The sequence below is a fragment of the Halichoerus grypus genome, chromosome 12 (genome assembly GCF_964656455.1).
Source record: "Halichoerus grypus chromosome 12, mHalGry1.hap1.1, whole genome shotgun sequence".
Lineage (NCBI taxonomy): Eukaryota > Metazoa > Chordata > Mammalia > Carnivora > Phocidae > Halichoerus > Halichoerus grypus.
The window spans coordinates 45,039,841-45,056,709 of record NC_135723.1 but is presented as its reverse complement, the minus strand read 5'-3'; the positions used below and the strand labels follow the sequence as shown (position 1 = coordinate 45,056,709).

Genomic DNA, 16,869 nt, shown 5'->3' with positions numbered 1-16,869 from the left:
CACTAGACTCTTGCAGCCATAGTAGGTAGAGCATTAGAAAATGAGGTAGAGAAGAGCACGTTCTCCAGAATCTTAAATTGCTCAGAAGAAGAAGAGCCTGTAGGAGATGGAGTTCTTCACCAGGGACCACTTCATTAGCCTGCTACTGACATGGATTTGATGGTTACGAGGCAGGGGTGATGTGTTTTCACTGTTGCTAATTTCTGATGTCCTTTCTGAGCAAGGGTTCTCTATCTAAAATTAAGAAAATGAATAAAAGCAAACTTTTAATCCCAAAAGGACCCAAAGTGAACTTGTCCCAGCAGTTACCTTATATAGACTCTCTGACACACTTATCCTTTTGCAAAAATACCGAGTACAGATCATTACTTTCCGACACTCATGTGCAGAGACCTACTTTATAACACTTCAGGGAAGTTAATGTACTAGATCTTGAAATGCCTTTCTGGAAAGTGAAGTAACTTATGGTTTTCTTCTAGTGGCACTGTTAACTCTTGTATCATTTTCAGGTCCATGGGGCCGATGCATGGGAGATGAATGTGGGCCAGGAGGCATTCAGACCCGGGCTGTGTGGTGTGCTCATGTGGAAGGCTGGACCACGTTACATACAAACTGTAAGCCGGCCGAGAGACCCAGTAACCAGCAGATCTGTTTCAAAGTGTGTGACTGGCACAAAGAGTTGTATGACTGGAGCTTGGGACCTTGGAATCAGTGTCAGCCTGTGATTTCAAAAAGCCTGGAGAAACCCCTTGAGTGCATTAAGGGGGAGGAAGGCATTCAGGTGAGAGAGGTAACATGCATCCAGAAAGAGAAGGACATTCCTGCAGAGGATATCATTTGTGAGTACTTCGAGCCCAAACCTCTCCTGGAACAGGCCTGCCTCATCCCCTGCCAGCAAGACTGCATTGTGTCTGAGTTTTCTGCCTGGTCCGAATGCTCCAAGACGTGTGGCAGCGGGCTCCAGCACCGGACGCGTCACGTGGTAGCACCCCCCCAGTTTGGAGGTTCCGGCTGCCCAAACTTGACGGAGTTTCAGGTGTGCCAGTCCAGCCCCTGTGAAGATGAAGAGAGCATGTACAGCTTGCACGTGGGTCCCTGGAGCTCGTGCTCGATGCCCCATTCGAGACAAGTAAGACAAGCAAGGAGACGTGGGAAGAATAAAGAACGGGAAAAGGACCGAGGAAAAGGAGTGAAGGATCCAGAAGCCCGGGAACTTATTAAGAAAAAGAGAAACAGAAACAGACAGAACCGACAAGAGAATAAATATTGGGACATCCAGATTGGATATCAGACCAGAGAGGTTATGTGTACTAACAAGACGGGGAAGGCTGCTGATTTGAGGTAACATTTTATAACCATTAACTGGGGGGTGGCTCTCTGTCAAGGCCATGGGCTAGAAAGTACTTAAGGCTCTGCTGTACTAAGTCCCGAGATTCACATGTGCACAACCTAGAATGAGCTACCCCCAAGTATAACATGTTCTATTTTAAGGCACTTAAGCTTTTGTGGGTTTCCTGACATTATCTCTGTTTTGCTCATGTTTAGGCACTGTACTCCTAGAGTTCATTTAAATGTTCCTGTCAAAGATCTATCATGAGCTCTTCTCCATGAGGTATTACTACTATTTTAGGTCAGTCGTGCTGTTTCCACCTACAATGGGGGAAAAAGAAAACTTACTTAGAAGGTACAGTTTGGGGATTTTGAATTCAGATACTTATTTTAGTGAGAATAAAGCACACTTGTAATCTCTCCAAGTTTATAACATTTTCAGAATTACCCTATACAAAAAATCTAAACAACCACCCAGGGAGCTATACCTAAGAATAATTCACATTTTATAAAATGGAATAAATCTCCCTAGAGGGAAAAAGGGGAACCAGAAGAAACTAAGGTAAGTAGACATTATTTAATCATGAGTAGCCTAGTTTAGAAAACATGTAATTAATTGGCTGCATGTTCTAGACAAATGATATGTCAAATGATCTCTGGGTAAATAATGACTATGTTATGAAAGACTTTCTCATGTGTGATTTATTTGTTGTGAAAATATTCATTGAGGATTATTCATTGAGGATTATCTAAAGGATATGATGTTCTCTGGATATTCTAAATTTTGCTCTTGGATAAGCCAGACCATCTGGGAGTGTCTTATCTGGATCATTTGCATAATTGCTTTTTCGGTACTATTTATGCAGTTATGATTTGGACTGAACTGAGTGAAATTATGGTAACATCACTCAGAATTTTATATCATCTTTATTGTAAAAATGACATTGAAAGTGTCATCTACTCCATCATGCCGTCTGTTCTCTTGATTAAAAACACATAAGATAAATTTCACTGAAGCCTCAACCCATGTGCTCCTGGTGAGCAGCTGGGTTGCTTTCCTTATGGTCCTGGAAACCTTGTAACGGATCACCTGTTCCTGTTTGCTTTGGCTCCTGGGAGCATGAATAGGACTGTGGGGCAAGTGTGTTGCTCACCGACATACCCCACTGTCTTCATCTTTTTCTCACCATGATTTTCTTTCACTCATTCTTACCTAGTGATTTTGCCATCCATGGATTTTGAAAGCTGGTTGAAAGCCTTTTTAGTACAGGATATAGTTTAAAGAAATGAGTAAACAAATAAACAATTGATATATCTAGACAATAATTTCTCTCAGCATAGTGTTGCTCTGGTCGCCATTTTTAGGATATGTGCTAGTCCCTCCCCTCTTTGTACTTACACAGTTGTATTTTCTCTCGGCCACACAGTAATCTGCTTTTTCTTCATCTAGTGACATCAGTCCAACTCCTTTCTTGGTCTCATTAGTGGTTGCTTGATCTCCTGCCTTCATCTTCCAGGTTCCCTACAACTCCTTAAGAGTATGCGTATGTACGTGTGTTCACCTCTGATTCTGTATCATGTGAGTTTTCATTTCAATCCCTGTTTTACTCTTTTCTGACTATCCTTATTCAGCTGATTTCCTCATTTCTTTTCCTGAAATATTATAGTTATATTAGTTACTTGGCTCCCACCAAGTAATTAAATGAACCTCCAAGGCAACTTGAGTTGTATCCTGCTGTCACCAAGTTAACATGCTGTAGACATTTAATTTAATGTTGACCACTCAATTAAAAGTGTAATTAGGATAGTACCTACCACTGCATAGAGCCATAGAGCCTAATATTCCCATTTGATTGTTTGAAATAAGCAAACACATTTAAAAATTTGTAGATCATTTGTCAAGTTCTTATATTCTATTAGAAATATCCTAATATAACTTATTAGGGTATAGGTTAAATTTAAATTGGTTATTAATATTTCTTGCATGTAAGAATTATACATAAGAATATATATGGATAAATACATATGATTAAGACAGTTAAAGTCTTAGTGAAGAAGAGATAAGAATCCGGTATTTTGACCTAGGTTTTGTTCAAACATTGCACCACATCAATGAAGCTAGTGAAATAAAGAGTAAACAGTTAACACCAACAAAGCAGAGGGCCACAGAGCACAGACTTGATGATCATATTTAAGTCTTTCACCTTATATCAGATTCAGAAACAATTTTGTCATGTCAGAGGATAAAATAATGATTTAATAAGGCTAAAAACATCTGTTAGAGTGACAAAATTAATTTAGCTAAATAAGCCTAAGAATCTTAGGGAAGCAGTTCATAGGAAAATAAATATAACTGTAGCAGAATTACTGCTAGAACTTCCAAGTTTCAGATGATAAATCTGGCCTTCTTTTTGCTTTCAAACATGAAAATCAATAATAATGAAAAATACAAATGAAAAGTCTGTTATTTCATGACAATAGGAAACAGTCACAGTCTCAAACCACAAATGACAGAGATTTAGAGGATGTGGCAAAATTAAACCTAACCAAAGGAAGAAACTTAGAAGGGTGTTATGTCTTTGCACCTTTTGTAAATACTCAAGATCTCTGAGTAGGCTGAGCTTTGTGAGGGCCAACCAGTGACATCTCCTTAGTGAGGCATGATCTGTGTTAAAAGAAAGGGCTGCTGAAGCATCTTTGAGTTTGTTTGAAAACAGATGGCATAATAGGCAAAACTGAACAAGAAACTCACTATGCCATTACTGCCAAGAAAGGACTGCCAGTTTGATGGATTGAGGGATCAAAGTTTGATGACCAGTGGACGAGAATTCTAAATCACTACACATACACACCATGACACAGGGGGCTTCCCTATGAACCAGTGAGTTTCAGCCAAGCTTAAGTAGAGTATTGCCCCAGGCCAAGAGTTGATACGAAAGTAAGGACAAGCAGTTCTCCAAGAAACCAGAGACAGTAAAGGAAATATGGTGTTTCTGAACCAAAAGCAGAATGAGGAGCTAAGAAAATTGAATGAGCTTAACTCATTAATTGAATGAGTGATTTGGCAGGGCTCCAAAAAGAAATGGAGGGGAATTAGAAACAAGAAAAAGAAATGGAATTTACATTAGAAGCAATAAAAAGTGGAAAAATATCTTGTGAAGAAGAGTCAGTGATATAGAGAACAATTTGAGAACACCCAAGTAAACTAATTTTTTAAAAAAATGATGGATATGGAAACAAGCAAGGAAGATCACTCCATGAAACTCTGGTGTTCTTGAAGATAGGACCAGAAAAAACAAATAACAACAACAAAAAAACCCCACAAAATATATAATAGAAGACTTTCCTGAAATTAAGACTTTAATCCACAGATTGAAATTACACACAGGTAATATTCTTCTAGAAGAGGTTGAAATCATGTCCTCATGGAAGAACTGGTGTAAAATAATTTTTTTTTTAAGATTTTATTTATTTGACAGAGAGAGATAGTGAGAACAGGAACACAAGCAGGGGGAGTGGGAGAGGGAGAAGCAGGCTTCCCACGGAGCAGGGAGCCCGATGCGGGGCTCAATCCCAGGACTCCGGGACCATGACCTGAGCCGAAGGCAGACGCTTAACAACTGAGCCACCCAGGCGCCCCCAAAACTGGTGTAAAATAATTTTTATAAGGAAAGACGAAGAGACAGCAGACTGAAAGCCAGCGCAATACTCAAATTGTGAAACCCTAGAAGCATTTCTGTTGTAGTCAAAAATAAGACAGGACAGCACATTAACTCCACTTTTAGTTAACATTGATCTCTAAGTACTAGTTAATGTAGTTGAAAAGAGAAAGAAGTGAAAATTGGAAAGCAGGTGGAAAACTTAAGATTTTTTTTCCAGATATTATGACTGTACACTGGAAAACTCAAGAGAATCAATTGAAAATATAAACAATAAAATATCAATGAGGGGGGCGGTGGATGGACACAAAAATAATATCAAAACAATCAATATATTTCCTAGATGCAAATAACAATTAGTTAAACATTATGGTGAAAACAAAAGATTAAAATATTGCACTTACAAAAGTAAAAAAGACCATAGACCATAAGAGACTCTTAACAATAGGGAACAAACTGAGGGTTGCTGGAGGGGAAGTGGGGAGAGGGATGGGGTAACTGGGTGATAGGCACTAAGGAGGGCACTTAATGTGATGAGCACTGGGTGTTATATGCAAGTGATGAATCACTAAATTATACCTCTGAAACTCATAAAGCACTATATGTTAACTAACTTGAATTTAAATAAAATTTTTAAAAGATTTTTTAAAAAGACGAAATCTGTAGACACACCTAACTATAAAAGTTCTGCATAGAACACCAGACTTAGAAACATAAAAAAAGATGTGTGCCGATACCAATTGTCCCAATACTGTTACTGTAAAATTTATAAGGGAAAAATAAGCATATAAGAAAGGCCAAGGAATTTTTGAAAAATAAAAGAGAAAACTAATGTCCCAAGATAATTAAATGTATTTTAGTCTATAAAAATATTAACAATAAATTTATGTTCTTGCATGAATAATCAGGATCAAATAGAATGGGGTGTAGAAATAAGATCTGCAAAACCCTGTAAAATGTTGCCTATGGTGAAGGAGCATTTCCAGTTTGGGGGGAAATTAATTAATTTGCTTTGTTTGGGGGCAATTGCTTTGCCATGTAAAGGAATACGAAGAATTGTAAAAGAAAAAAAAAGACGAATTGTATGCTTTGGCACTTGTTATACCAAAGCAAAGCCCAGGTATATATGCAATTCTTAAAATTTGTTTTTATAACATTAGAAGAAATGGTAAAATTTTTTAAATCTTAAACAAGGACACTTTAGGGTACAGAATGCAGAGATCATGCAGGAAAATAGTCAATTACATTTTTTTTTAAAGATTTTACTTATTTGACAGAGAGAGAGACAGCGAGAGAGGGAACATAAGCAGGGGGAGTGGGAGAGGGAGAAGCAGGCCTCCCGCTGAGCATGGAACCTGATGTGGGGCTCGATCCCAGGACCCTGGGATCATGACCTGAGCCGAAGGCAGACGCTTAATGACTGAGCCACCCAGATGCCCTGTCAATTACATTTTTTAAAAAGAGTAAATTTTGCTCAAGAAAAATATTAATGAAGTTAAAACCCAAGTAGCAAACTGAGAAAAAAATACTTGAGCATATAATTGGCAAAGAACTAATTTTCTTTCTTTTTTTTTTTAAAGATTTTATTTATTTATTTGACAGAGAGAGACACAGTGAGAGAGGGAACACAAGCAGGGGGAGTGGGAGAGGGAGAAGCAGGCTTCCCGCCAAGCAGGGAGCCCAATGCGGGGCTCGATCCCAGGACCCTGGGACCATGACCTGAGCCGAAGGCAGACGCTTAGCAACTGAGCCACCCAGGTGCCCCAGAACTAATTTTCTTAATACATATGAACTCATAATATTAAGAAAAAGATCAAAACCTAATTGAAAATAAGCAAAGGATCAAGAGAATGAAAAGGTAAGTCACAGACTAGTAGAAAATATTTGTGAAAGGCACTTGCGATAAAGGACTAGTATCCAAAATATGCAAAAAACTCTTGAAACTCAACAATGAGAAAACAACCTGAAAATGTGCCAAAGACCTTCACACCTCACCAAAGAAGACCTACAAATGGCGAACAAGCATATGAAAAGATACTTTATTTCATAGGTTATCGGAGAAATACACAATAAAACAACAGAGAGATACTACTACACACCTGTTAAGAGTGGCAAAAATCCAGAACACTGGCAACACCAAATTCTGGTGAGAATGTGAAACAACAGGAACGCTGATTCATTGCTAGTGGGAATGCGAAATGGTTACAGCCATTTTCTAAGACAGCTTGGCAGTTTCTTACAACATTAAACACACTCCTTACCATATGATGTAGCAAATGTGCTCAGTGATATTTACCTAAAGGAACTGAAAACCTATATCCACACAAATATCTACACTGAGATATTTAACAGCTTTATTCATAATTGCCAAAACTTGAAGGCAACCAAGAGGTCCTTCAGAAGATGAATCAATAAACTGTATCGCATTCAGACAATGGAATATTATTCAGTGTTAAAAAGAAATGAGCTATCCAGCCATGAAAAGATATGGAAGAAACTAAATGCATAATTACTGAGAGAAAAGGCTACATACTGTATGATTCCAACCGTATGGCATTCTGGAAAAGGCAAAGCCCTTTTCCAGAGACAGTGGAAAGAATTAGCAGTGTTGTCAGGGTTTAGGTGGAAGGGAGAGATGAACAGAGGGAACACAAAGGATTTTTTAGGGCAGTGAAATGACTCTGTATGATATTTTGATAGATATATGCCATTTTACTTTTGCCCAAACCCATAGAATTTAGAATGCCAAGAGTTAACTGTGGTGTAAACTGAGGACTTTGAGTGATTATGATATATTAATGTAGGTTCCATTCTAGTGAGTGACGTTGATGATGGGGAGGCTCTGCATGTATGAGCACAGGAAGTTTATAGGAACTCTCTGTACTTTATACTCAGTTTGGCTGTGAAGCTATAACTGCTCTAAAAATTAAAATGGATTAAAATCAGTCAAGGATAGGTTCAGGTCACAGAAAATATGCTAATCCTCAATCATAATTAAATACAAAAACAATGTTTAATCCCATTTTCACCCTTTCAGATTAGTAAATAAAAAGTTTAATAATGTGTCAGGGATCACTAAGCTTCCAGTTTTGGTAATTCACTAGAAGGACTCACGGGATTCAGCATATAGTTACAGTTATGTCTGAGGTTCATCACAGTGAAAGGATACAAAGCAAAAGCATAAAGGAACATGTGCATGGGGAGAAGTCCGAAGGAAACTGTATGAGGTTCCCCTGGAAATTTGGAGCTTCCAGGGTCCTCTCCAGGTGGAAATTCATAGCCTAGACTTAATTCCTCCAAAGAAGAGTTGCAGCAAATTGTGCAAGGCATTATCTGCTAGGGAAGTTTATTAGCGTCTCGGTGTCCTAAAGTTTTATTGGGGGTTGATCACTTGGGCACCCTCTGCCTAGCATATGCAAAAATCCCAAACTCCCAGAGGGAAAGCAAATATTCACTGTGAACCACATTGTTTATACAAACAAATTGAGCATAATGAACATTTATAGCAGTTTTCTCATTCAGAGAAAATTTTTTAACAGTGTAGAAAACTGTTGACCAGTTAAGTTCCCAGATGCCTGCCAAGGGCCAACCCTGTAAGCAGGTCTTTCTAAGGATAGAAGTCTGAGACTGGATATTTTACTAATAATAGTATTTAATATTAAAGAATTGGGGAAAACAGACATATTCTTGGTGGGGCAAAAATTGGTACAACCTATTTGAAAAATAATTTTGCAATATGTATCCAAATTTTAAATGGACACTACCTTTGTCAGTGATTCTATTACTATGAATTTCTTCTAGATAAATGTACAACTCTCACTATAGCATGATTTGATACAGCAAAACAATCTGAATTCCACCAATAAAAGGACTGCTTAAATCACAGTGCTTCCCTGTATGGAATATGTAGTTATTAGCAAATGAAGTATGTATATCAGTCAGGGCTGTTATAACGAGTACCATTGGCTAGGTGACTTATAAACAACAACACAATTTAATTCTCATTGTCCTGAAGGCTAAGAAGTCCAAGATCAAGGCGCCAGGAGATACGCTGTCTGCTGAAAACTCCATTCTGGGTTGCAGACTAATGGCTTTTCATTGTATCCTCACATGGCACAGAGTGGGAGAGAGCTCTCTGGGGTCCCTTTATGAGGGTACTAATCGCATTCATGAGGGCTCACCTTGTGACCTGATCACCTCTCAAAGGCTCTGCCTCCTAATACTATCACATTAGGGGTTAAGATTTCAAAATATGAATTTTGAAGGGACACACACATTCAGTCCAGTGCAGTAATTGATTTCTAAACAAACATGAGAGAGTAAAGGCAGTTTTATTCCACTGTCCTGCCCTCACCAGAAATGCCATTAAAAGAGACAAGCTCTTCAACATACAGTTAAAAAAAAAAAAAATGGAAAAAGGAAAGAAATCTAGGACTTGAGGCTTGAAAGAGATTCCTTTAAAGTAATTGGGATACAATCCTGAAAGGCTCATTGAAGGATCTTTTCATTGGATTATCTCAGTTGGGGGTGGGTGGGAGGAGAGCACAGACAAGCAACAGGGAATGTGGAGGAAGGTCCCTTAAGAGCCAGTTCTTCACCCCAGAATCACAGGGGAAGTATAGCTGGAGAGTAATTCAGCCAGAATGTAACTTCCTGGGTCTCCTGGCTGAGAGAAGCTGTCAAAGATGAAGTGGAGAAGAAAGGGGGTAGAGGAGGCAGACGTCTCCAGATTGCAACAGCGTAACCTGAGATTTAAGGCTTTGCTATGAGCTGCCCTCACCTCTGGAAAGTTTAGCTGTCCCACATCGCCTCTTCCTGAAATAAAGTCCTGAATCTGCATATCAAAGACATAACATGTTTCAGGAAGAACTATAAAATCTGCTCTAAGTAATACCAGAAACATTTAGTGAAAGTCGTGCCTACTTTGGAAAGTATCTTCCATTTAAACATGCCTTGTTTTGGTGTATTGTTTGACAAAGGCAATTAATTGTAATTATAAATCCAGTGGAAACGCTGCCAGGAAGTATGGGAAATTCCACTTGGTACATTCCTGAGGGACTAAGACAGAATTGGGATCTAAAACAGATTTATGTTGGCTAAGCCAAAACAAAAAACAAAAAGAAAAAACCCAGATCTATCTATGCAGTTTCTAGATAACTCAGTAAGGCAGACATTTATTTTAGGCACAAATATATAAGGGCAAAAAATAACTAGGTCTCATAAATACAGTCAACTGACCTTTGACAAGGGAACAAAGACAATAGAATGCAGCAAGGAGAGTTTCTTCAACAAACAGTGCTGGAATAAGTGAATATCCAAACACACAAAATAAAAATCTAGACAGAGACCTTAATAACCTTCACAAAAATGAACTCAAAATGCATCATAGACCTAAATGCAAAAGGCAAAACTACTATAAAACTTCTAAAAGGTAATATAAAATGTAGATGACCTTGGGCATGATGATACCTTTTTAGATACAACACAAAAGATGATCTATGAAAGAAATAATTGATAAATTGTGCTTCATTAAAATTAAATGCTTCTGCTCCACAAAAGACAATGTCAAGAGAATGACAAGCCACAGACTGAGAAAATATTTGCAAAAGACTCATCTGATAAAAGACTGTTATCCAAAATACACAAAGAACTCTTAAAACTGAACAATAAGAAAACAACCTGATTTAAAAAAAAATGGACCAAAGACCATAACCTCACCAAAGATGAAATTCAGATGGTAAATAAGCATATGAAGAAATGCTCAGGGGTCATCAGAGAAATGCATATTAAAACAACAATGAGATACCAGGACACACCTGGTAGAATAGCAAAAATCCAGAACACTGAAAATACCAAATTCTGATAAGGATGTGAAGCAACAAGAATGAATATTGCTGGTGGGAATGCAAAATAGTATAGCCAGTTAGGAAGACGGTTTGGAGGTTTCTTACAGAACTAAACATACTTCCATATCATCCAGCAATCACACCCCTAGGCATTTACCCAAAGGAACTGAAAACTTATATCCACACAATATCTACACAGTGTTGCCAGGTGTTAGGTAGGAGAGAGAAATGAGTAGGGGCAGCACAGATAACTTTTAGAGGAGTAAAAATAGTCTGTAGGATCTTATAATGATGGACATATGCCATTATATAGTTGTGCAAACCGGTAGAATGTACAACCCCAAAAGTTAACTATAATGTAAAGCATGGATTTTGATTGATTATGGGGTTTTTCAAATGAGTGATGTGATATGGGGGAGGCTATGCATCTGGGGTGACAGAGGGTGTATGGGAAATCTCTATGCCTTCCTCTTAGTTTTGTTGTAAATCTAAAACTGTTCTTAAAAAAAAATCTTAAAAAACAACTGGCTAAGATATGAAGAGGAAAATAATCTAGTATCCCTGGAAAAAATGGCACACTGGAGTCTTTTTCTATCATTTTGTTATCAATTATATTTTTCCTCTTAAGTCTTTATACAAATTCAGTCTCGTATTTCAGATAGTAGTGACTAATACTCAAGTAGCTTTCTGCATTTTTTTCCTAAACTTATATTTTTCTGACATACCCTTTCATCTTCAAAATTATATCTGTTAAGATAAAATTGTATTTCTTCTCAACACAGTCTCTTTGTGCCTAACTCCTATTTTACCTTAGAATACTAGCTGTTAACTACTCCATCCTTCTCTTTAAGTGAATATAAAGCTACTGGCTTTATAATAGTAAAATAAATAAATAAAACACAACAACCAAAAACCTGGCTGAATCAATAAGAGAATTTAAGTAATAGATAATTAGGAGAAATAAGTAATAAAATAGGGAAACCTATTTATCCATGGCTTCACAATGTTGAACAAGGATTTTTGGGACTCCGTTTTCTCGGGTATAAATATGTGTGAAGGGAGTCAGTGATGAGCAGGGGAAGGAGGAAGCCGAAAAATCTCTGAGAGCCTTCCACGTTTTGTGATTCCTAAGAATTCTGAACCAAAACCATATCTAAAATTGTGGCTATGAAATCCCATATATCTTTCCTGGCAGAAATTTAGTTAATTTTGACATGTTCTAGAAATCCGTTCATACGGAAACATCAGAACAAATGTAGAACAGGACGGCTCTCAGTCTTAAAAGTAACGGCACAGTTTTTACTCAGAGGATGTGCTGCAGAATTCCTGAGGGTCCGTTCCTGCAGGATGACTCGGCCAATCGTTGAACTTGCAAATCTAATTCTAACCTTACCAAAAAGAAGGGAGTAAATTGCCCACTCTTTAAAGTAATACTGCCTACTTTTAGGTTATTCAGAATCCATTTATAAAATGACTACTTCTCATGCATAAATAGCAGGCTTTTAGATTAAAAAACTTTCTGTAACATTGGAAGTGTTGATTTGCCTGCCATATGCTCACCATCGTTTTTCATAAGCTCGCCTCAGCTTCTTGCTGGCTGCAGCTGGCTGAAGAAATAGAGTCAGTATGCCCCCATTCTTTTGTAGATGGTATATAGCTAACGGAGGTATGTGGCTTTGCTCATCTCAACATGTAGAGCTGACTGGGCAGTGTATTACATTTACATTTGCGCTTAGAGAGTCACTCTCAGCCCTTCTGGATGTTGCTATGTGCCGAGAGGCTGGTCTCAGAGCAGTACCTTAATGAGGCTTCCTGGTTCTCTTCTTTCTGGTTGGATCCTACCCATAGGAGACAGCAACAGTATATAAGAAGGTGGGAAGAGAGGAGTTGAGTATACATTCCTGTCTTTTTGGGTCAGCCACTGACTGTGAGTTCTTCTCACAAAAGGCTACAGCCCCTGTCCAGCAGCTCCGCCCTGAAGCTTTAGGTCCATCTCACGTTCTGGTAAAATCTTTTACCTTGGTCTCCTTACCACCTTGGGGGGATAATCTTCCCATACTTGCTAGCCCCAGGGTGCTTCACCATCTGTTGGTAATTTCTCTGAACACGACCCACACTTCTGTTAATAATCCTTTTATTAAACTCTTCTCATTTAACCCATATGACATCGCAATCTGTTTTCTGCTGGCCCTGATGGATATGACAGCTATACTAGAGTATGATGGAAAGAGTCAGAGAACTACTTCTATGTCACTGCTATTATATATTACAAATTAACTATGCATTTGTTTAGTTATTTACTTTTTTTGTTCAACAAAGTACAAGACATACTGGGTGCTGGAATATATAGACAAAAAAAAAAAAAGAAAGAAAGAAAGAAAAGAAAAGCAGAGACCCTAATCTCAAGGACCTGTACTTTGCTATGAAAAAAGTGGCACAAGAAAGCAGTAAAATATTACAAGTGCTATCTCATGTCTATAGAGAGAGCATACGCAAGTGACAGCCTAGGCAGCAAGTTTTTCATGGAGGGAGGCTGACAAGATCAGAAATGGCCTCGTGGAGGAAATGCTGCTAAGGCTAAGGATTAGAAGGTATGCATAAGAGAGGGGAGGATGATGGAAGAAAAAAATGGGAACAGCATGAGCAAAGGCCCTGAGGTTTGCATCAGTAGTGATTCACTGAGCAAGGGTGTGATGTACACAGATCATTCACACATCGAGAGATTTCCTTATAAAGGAATGAGAAGCTAAACTAAAGGAAAAGCCAGGCAAATCTTAGAGGTCAAGCTTAAATGTTTAGATTTTATGTCCTGTGGGTTGGGCATTTCCACATTTATTAGAAACGGTGTTTTCAGCTTGCTCCAGGATAGGTAGCATTTATTTATAAATTACATCCATGCACTATTAAAAAATATGTACACTACTAAAAATCATAATAATTAAAACTAAGCATAAGATAAAGAAATAAGAAAACAGTACTAATATTTTGCTAATCATTATGGCTTTGCATTATCTCTACCTAAAATCTTAAGGCAAACCATGAAGAGTTGCATTATTAGTGGTAGTGATTTTTAGTCTAATATACACTTTTTATAAATATATATTTTATATAAATATATTTTTTATAAAAGTTTATGTAATATATGAATACAAAATATAAACATATTTTATAAATATATATATATTTAGTTTTATATATAAATAAACTTTTTATATTGGTCAGTGGAGATTCATGAATATGATTACCATGTTATATGCATATTATAATTAACCAATAAACAATGAATAAGCAGTTACTACGTGTCCAACATTGGCCAGGTACAGAATTAACTTTGCACTTACATAAAACGTAATTTTTATGTGGAAATACTTTGAAAAGATCACTGTGTATAAAATAAAGCAGGTATTACTCTTCCTATATTATAGATAGCAAAGTTGAGTATCAGAGTTTTTAAGTAACTTGCCCAGGTTACCCAAAACAGCAAAAGCAGAGGGCAGCAAAGTAGCCCGGCACAGGGTGGCCCGGCTGTTGTAGGTGTGAGACCCGTGTGCTGCCCTGGATGCCTCGGCGGCATAAGGCGGTTCACATGAAAGCATTTCTAGGAGGAAGCTTAGGCTCCGTCTCAACAGATAAGGACATCCTTCAAAACTTGAAGTACATCCATTTTTGAAATAGTCTTCTTGATACCTTTTGTTTTAGGGGAGACAGCTTCTTTCAATCTGATCTGATTGTCATCTCTCCTCCCCGCCCCCCTCCCCGCCTTTTTATAATAAGGCTGATTCATAGCAGACATGTCAGTCTTCCCTTTTTTTAAAAATTTTTTATTGTTATGTTAATCACCATACATTAATTTTTTTTTTTTTTTTTTTTTTGCATGTTCCCAGGAAGTGCCCCATTTAGATTACAGAGCATAACAGTGGGGGGAGAAGCAAAGCATACACTTACCTCGAATCAGTAAAAAGGACGCGCATATATTTTCGCGCTCCTACCAGAGGTGTTGACGTTACTTCACAATCGTAGAGCGGTGGGACTGTCAGGGCAGATGCCAATAGCTCTGTATACACTTTCACTAAACCAGCATTGGGATCCAAGATAGCTGCTCTCGTCAAAATTTTATAAAGCAGAGAAAGCTTGTCTTCTGCTCTTTATTCAGCATCCCACACTGACTGCATGACATTTTTCTATTCACACTTGAGTTTATGCACGCCTCCTCTCCTGATCTGTTTACCTATGGTATTACCTAAGTTTCCTTCTGCTCTTTTCCTCAACCTAATTTCATTCCTTGAATAAAAGATACCTTTTCAGTGGTGCACTTAAAACAACAACAAAACTGATTGTATTATGACAGGTCTCACATTTCATTAAAAACTACATTTTGTTAAATTTTGAAAGTTTTCTCAAGTTATGATATCTATTATGTCAGGAAATATAGTATATGTATATATAACCTATGTAATAGCAATAGGTGATTGCTACATAAGCTACTTCATCAAAGATAGACACGATATTAGCCTCTCTCCCACTCCACTAAGACAATTCCTAGCACACAGTTGGTTCCCAATAAATGTTTGTTCAAGTATGAAAATTGAGTCTTTCTGTTTTAGAAATTGAGCCTTTTAGTGAATAACTGAGGCCACTGGGAAAACTGGCACTTCTGCAGGTTATGAAAAATGCAACTGAGGGCACCTGGGTGGCTCAGTCGGTTAAGTGTCTGCCTTCGGCTCAGGTCATGATCCCAGGGTCCTGGGATCGAGTGCCGCATCGGGCTCCTTGCTCGGCAAGGAGTCTGCCTCTCCCTCTGCCTGCCGCTCCCCCTGCTTGTGCTCTCTCTCTCTCTCATTCTCTCCCACTCTCAAATAAATAAATAAGATCCTTAAAGAAAAAAAAGAAAGAAAAATGCAACTGAAATGTGCTGAAGAATGTCCTAGGACAGATAAATCCTATTCACCTAAGAGAATATAGGATATAGGTATTGGCTCCATTCATAAGACAATGTTTCAAATGTATTTTAATATTACTGTGCCTGGTTAACATGAAACAGTTGTTTTGCATAGTTAAATAAAATATATTTTCTAATATATAAAATGCATGATTTTTTAAGGAGAAATCACATATATCTTCCTTGATATTATAAATGTACTCCAGTAGTTTCTGAGCATTAGTCTAATCAGTTTAACCTTTGGTACACTTACAAACATCCTGATTTACCTTGTCGGTTACTCCTGTTTTTATATCTTGAAGCCACTGAACTGTTTAGTCACAACTCTCAAGTAACTGGCACCGAAGATGGCAAACTAAAGGCTACTATTGTCCATGTTTACCTGTAAACTTCTAGCAAATCATCTTGAATATCATATCATTGTGACCACCAGGGTCACTTCCCACATCCTAAGGCACGATGGTCTGTCTCATCAGGTCTGGGCTATCCTCACCTCTCCTCTAATACCTCTCTCTCTGACCTCACAGGAGTATTTTTGGTTTTAAATGATGGCTTATCATGGAACAATTGAACAAAAGGAAGCCCTTAGGTAGTGCTTTAAATCTATTTAAGTTAAAGGAGAGTACTGGGGACCAGAGACCAACCATAAGTCAAATTGTAGATATCATTATTTAATTCCCCTTCACATAAAGTTAAAATAAAGTCCATTCCAGTTTCGTCACTTTTCCTCAGAGCCCTATTAATATCTTCCATTCGATTGTTCTAAGTTTAACTTTCTTCTTTGGGCCTGTGTGAGAGCAGACTTTCTTGAGCTGGCACTTCCTTGAGCAGCCTGGCCACTGTTTGGGGCAGTGACCTTGCATCTCCCTAACAGCAATTGTGATCTCACCCATTGTTTTTGTTTATTTGCTGGAATTCTCCTACTTTTATGTGGGTAGTACTGAGTCTCCTTCTGACTGGAATATAACAAGAAGGGATTTAAATAGGAGGAAATGCTTTCAAAAGGAAAAAGTCCGCATAGGATAAGGAATTAAATAAATTATTAATGCACTATTTGTATAACCTAATTAAGAATGTGCTCACTCTTTTAGCATCT

The 16,869-nt window shown here is 37.9% G+C and overlaps 1 protein-coding gene across 1 annotated transcript in view; it reads left to right on the top strand.

Moving 5' to 3' along the window:
• The window catches only part of THSD7A (thrombospondin type 1 domain containing 7A), a 436,418-nt gene that overhangs the window by 172,979 nt on the left and 246,570 nt on the right, over positions 1-16,869 (top strand). The window contains exon 2 of the mRNA XM_078059314.1: positions 510-1,341. Coding sequence (XP_077915440.1) covers positions 510-1,341 — 832 coding nt within the window. The remainder of the gene's footprint in view (positions 1-509; positions 1,342-16,869) is intronic.